The sequence below is a fragment of the Mandrillus leucophaeus genome, unplaced genomic scaffold (assembly GCF_000951045.1).
Source record: "Mandrillus leucophaeus isolate KB7577 unplaced genomic scaffold, Mleu.le_1.0 Scaffold686, whole genome shotgun sequence".
NCBI lineage: Eukaryota > Metazoa > Chordata > Mammalia > Primates > Cercopithecidae > Mandrillus > Mandrillus leucophaeus.
This window is the reverse complement of record NW_012107430.1, coordinates 40,948-46,339: the sequence shown is the minus strand read 5'-3', so window position 1 is coordinate 46,339 and position 5,392 is coordinate 40,948. Positions and strand designations below refer to the sequence as shown.

General features: G+C 41.2%; 1 protein-coding gene across 1 annotated transcript in view; it reads right to left on the bottom strand.

Annotated features, from left to right (window-relative positions):
* Positions 1-1,039: 1,039 nt before the first annotated feature.
* Positions 1,040-5,392, bottom strand: part of MANSC4 (MANSC domain containing 4) — a 12,298-nt gene continuing 7,945 nt past the window's right edge. The window contains exon 3 of the mRNA XM_012002397.1: positions 1,040-1,764. Coding sequence (XP_011857787.1) covers positions 1,148-1,764 — 617 coding nt within the window. The 3' untranslated portion in view covers positions 1,040-1,147. The remainder of the gene's footprint in view (positions 1,765-5,392) is intronic.

Sequence of the window (5,392 nt, the reverse complement as noted above, 5' to 3'; positions counted from 1 at the left end):
CGAGGGCTGTAACTAAAACTAAAACTCCTAAGCTTTATTCAACAGAAATCAACACAGAAAGCTCAAAGAGCTCCGTAGCACAATTACTGAAAGGAAGATGAAGATGGGTTGGAATTGAGAAGGATTAATCAATTGAAAGTAGAAAGCTAGATTAAAGTCAGGAAGCATTTGCTTATGCGTTAGTAACTGTTAGTAACTGTGTTATTTTGCTCAAATTACTACATGATCGTATTACTATACGTGACAATAATTTGACCTTGACTGGGAGGCAAATATGATGATATTGTGGTGTTTTCTTCCTGGTATTGTTTTTTTTTTTGTGGTTTTTGGGAAAACATATACTTTTAGTCTAACAGTGATTTTGAACATGGACTTGAACCAGACTGCCTGTGTTTAATTAAGTCCTGACTTCACTACTTAATACTTGTGTGTCTTTAGGGAAGATGCTTAACCTCTCTTCACCTCAGTTGCCTCGTCTGTAAAATGTGATAATAGTATCATGGTTAACAGCAGGATACCCACCTCTCAGGGTTGGAAGGATTCAGTGAGTTCATGCCCCTAAAGCACTCAAACAGTGTGTCTCACTCAGTAACAACTGTAAGGATCAGAATTTTGCAACTCTGGCAGAGGGAACACTACTCAAAAAATAGAAATAACAACAAAAAAAGCAGTTATGTTTATCAAGCATTAGCCTTTTTTTTTTTTTTTTCACAGATTGGTAGGAGTGGGCATCCTATTTTTTCTTTTGAGACAGGGTCTGGCTCTGTTGCCCAGGCTGGAGTGCAGTGGTGCAATCACTGCTCACTGCGGCAGCAGTCCTCTCACCTCAGCCTCCTGAGTAGCTGGGACCACAGGTGCATCATGTTGCCCCATGTGCTATTTTTTTTTATTTTTTATTTTATAGAGACAGGGTCTCACTATGTTGCCCAGGCTGGTCTCCAACTCCTGGGCTCAAGCAATTCTTCTCCCTTGGCCTCCCAAAGTGTTGGGATTACAGGTATGAACCACCACGCCCAGACCAATTTTTTTTTCCACTAAACTGCCCTTTCTTACACAAAACTAAAAATGATATCCTTTAAAGCATATAATCTTGCTACAGCTTTTACTATGACGAGTTCTCCTTCACATGGTTACGATTTTTAATTTGCTAGGATCCTGATTTTCTCCGTCTCAGTTTATAGTGGCCCTGCTGCTTTCCACAGCATCCAGATGCCAGGATGACTATACAATAGCCAAGGAAGATGACAGAGGTGCAAAGGGCCACAGAAACCGGCCAAGCCTTTGAAGTCACAGATACCTCATCTTCATTCGCAGATGTGTGGTTTCTGCTATTGTATCCTTTGGTTTTATTCAGGAATTGTTTGCTACTGTTGAGTAGGGGTGGAATAGGCATATGAGAAAGTTTTGTGTCTATGGGTACAAAGAAAGGAGAAATAGTCTTATTATCTGGATTGCTGATGAAATCAGTATTTGGTGACACCATATTTATCTTTGCGGTAATGGAGTCATTCAGGGAAGTAAATCTTGCCCAAAAATCTGTGGTTAATTCCTTAGAATAACTGGTACTGTTTGTGTTTACAACTAAATCTTGATGTGTGGTTGAGGATGGAGCCTCTGTGGATGGCAGCATACCATTTATCATGGTGGTTTGTTTATCTAAATTCATAGCTTTTAGAATCCTTAGTCTGTCCCATCTCTTGGATGAAGAACGAGTATTGAGATATGTGGAAGATTGTTCGAAAACCAGCAAATCTGGATCTATACCTGAAAAATAAATAAGGCATCATTCATTTTATTTTTACTTTCAAAACAAAAACCTTAAAGCACAGTTTGGAGAAGGGATTGGCTTTTGCCACTATGAGTTACTGAACAAAGCTAAATTCACGTTCTACTACCACATTCTTCTCAAAGGTTTCCAAACATACTGGCTACATTTGAATTTATCTTAACTTTCTAAAACACTTTTTTTTAAATGAACAAATTTGACTACACCCAAGGAGAAGGCTTTGTGTCTGTCAGGGTTTTTGTACAATAGTGAGTGTTACTTTGAGAGCTGTAGAAACAGTAACCATTTGAGATACAACATAGCGTTTATTATTTATTTATTTATTTATTTTTTGAGACGGGGTCTTGCCCTATCACCCAGGCTGGAGTGCAGTGGTGCGGTCTCAGCTCACTGTAACCTCTGCCTCCCGGGTTCAAGCAATCCTCTCACCTCAGTCTCCTGAGTAACTAGGATTACAGGCGTGCGCCACCACGCCCACCTAATTTTTTTTGTTTTTGTTTTTGTTTTTTTGTAGAGATGGAGTTTTGCCATGTTGCCCAGACTGGTCTTGAACTTGTTAGCTAAAGCGATCCGCCCGCCTCGGCCTCCCAAAGTACTGGGATTATAGGCAGGAGCCACCACACCCAGCAATATAGTGTCTTTAAATCAAGTTAAGCAAAACAGGGCCTGAGAAGGGTGACTATAAGCCAAATCATGAGCAAAGCCTTAAGTCTCATCCCTTTTCGACCTCTGAGGGTCTTGCTTTGTCTTTAGTATTTTCTCCCTTGTATACTAACTCCTTTCCCTCTAACTTCAGACATGAACAAATACTGCTTTGTCTTTATACGAGAAGAGAAAAAACTGTCAACAGCTTTCCAATGGTCCCTGCTGGTGACTTCTCTCTCTCTCTCTCTCCCTCCCTCTCTCCATGCGCAAACATGCCAGCATCCATTGCTTCTGAGGTAGTCAATTGTTTCTTTACTTCCTGATCACTCACGTCACCTTGCTTTGGCTTCTTTCTTGTCCTTGATGCTACCGGCCACCTTCTTGAATTCTTCTCCCATGACTCCCTGGACCTCGGACCCCCTTGGCATTTTCCCCCACTGCCTCTCATTTTTACTTTCTTTTGCTGGTTCTCTTGTACAATCTCACTGCTTGTGTGGTTTCCATCATCTTCAGTCCTTGGTTTTCAGATGTATTTTCTCTTCACCACCCCCTCCCCTCCAACACACACAAAGAGATCATGCTCAATTGGCACCACTACATCAATGGCATTGAAACCCATATCACTATGTTTTCCCCTCTTTCTTGAGTTCTGATCTCATTTATCCAGTCTTCTATTGGAGGTTTCCATCTGGACCTCTTACATCATCTCTTAATATGCCCAAAGTCAAAATTATTATCTCTGCCTCCTTGTCTCCTTCATTGGCATCATCATTCTTCCATCACCCACACTGAAATCTGCACTGTGATTTTTTTTTTTTTTTTAAGAGACAGCTGTCAGTCAGGCTGGAGTGTGATCATGCAATCATAACTAACTGTAACCTTGAGCTCCTGGGCTCAAGTGATCCTTCCACCTCAGCCTCATGAGTACCTGGAACCAACCACAGGCACACAGCACCTTGCCTGGCTAATTTTTTTTTGTAGAGATGGGGGTCTCTCTATGATGTTCAGGTTGGTCTCGAATTCCTGGGCTCAAGCGATCCTCCTGCCTCAGCCTCCCAAAGTGCTGGAATTACAGGCGTGAGTCACTGCACTTGGGCCTGCAAAGTGATTTTGACTCCACTCACTTCATTTCCTTTCATTAAAAAGGTGACTAAGTCCTTATTCAACCTTCCCAATGCTCTGATAATTATCCCTTCTCTTCATTTCAACTACAGTCACTTTGTGCAGACTTTAATGCTTCCCTGACTAGATTTTCTAATCTGTACCTGCATATAAGTGTGGACTAGGACAAATAGATATCACTTCACATGTTTTTTCATTAAATGCCCTTGTTGTCTGTTTCAGACAAAGTCAAACCAAAACTCTACTCTGTCCATGGCCCTTATGATACCTGTCCCTACCTTATCTTAGCCATATTTTCATTGCAATTACATGTCTCCTTATTGTGTCCAGACCTGTTTGCTTACTCTCCTGTGGCATAATATAGAACTCATCTTCTTCTGCCTGCCTTCTTCCATGAACCTGCTCTGAATACACTGACTTTCACTAGCCTCCCCTTCTTTGAAACTTTGCACTGAGACAGCTTCACACATTTCTGTATTTAGTTGTGTCTTAACACTAATTGTAAGATCTGTCACATCTACTAGATTATAAAGGAGCTTGAGGGCAGAGATATGGCTGCGATCTTCCACAGTGTTGATTCTAGCCTGGAGCATCAGGTGTTCAATACATACAAATTGATAAGAAATTTATCTCCTTTGCATTTTGATGGCAAAAATCTCTTCTTTTATGGTCAGTAATTTACACCCTGAGATTACATAAATGGGCACAAAACACTTATATTTCTAAAATAAAATACACTGGTTATCTTGGGACCAATGATATGCTAATGTATGTTAGCACACGGTGGTAAGTTTCCCTGAACGTGACATCCCTCTTTTCAGAATCCTGTATGCAGTGTCCATTGGACCTCAGAACTGCCATTTAGCATGTTCTTTATCTCCTAGTGGCACCCTCAGCCACTGCAGGAGAAACGCTTCTTTCTTTTTTTTTTTTCGAGACGGAGTCTTGCTCTGTCACCGGGCTGGAGTGCAGTGGCGCAATCTCAGCTCACCGCAACCCGTCTCCCAGGTTCAAGTGATTCTCCTGCCTCAGTCTCCTGAGTAGCTAGGACTACAGGCACATGCCACCACGCACAGCTAATTTTTGTATTTTTGGTAGAGACAGGGTTTCACCATGTTGGCCGGGATGGTCTCGATCTCTTGACCTCGTGATCTGCCCGCCTTGGCCTCCCAAAGTGCTGGGATAACAGGCATGAGCCACTGTGCCCGGCTGAGAAACCCTTCCTTTAGCTTTACTAAGAGTTCTTGAGATTCATGAAATACAGTGGGTAAGCTCTTGTTCAATCATGTATCATTTATAATCTGGAGTGAACTAATTGCTAAACATTAAACTAAAGAGAATTTTCTTTCAGTTTTCCATCCTAGATATGCAAAATTTTTCCAAAGTTCACTGGAAATAATGATTCTAGGGACTCACATCTGACTGTTGCCAGCCAGTTTCTCAGCTATATGCCTCTACTAGAGTATTGCCAGCATTCTTTAAAAGTCTTGAAATATGTAATCATTACCATCTGTTATGTTGTACAAAATGGCACTGGTTCCAGGCTCTAATATGCAGCTCTCCAGTGTTGGGCAGTGAACATGGAGGCAGTTGATATTGTCATGAATAGGATCGTGGTAGAAGACAGCCAGGTTACAGGAAACTGAAAGGGAAACAAGCAAAGTACATCTGTGGATGGTCTCAATTTCCACCAGTTTCATGAACTCTGAGTAACTTATATTTGTTTCAGGAATACTGGATTAACAGTATTTTTCAGGGCAATGTGCAGACATTTTGCAGAACATTTATAAACTATTGTAACTGCTTCTGTGAATATGGAAAATACTTTTTAAAAAAATT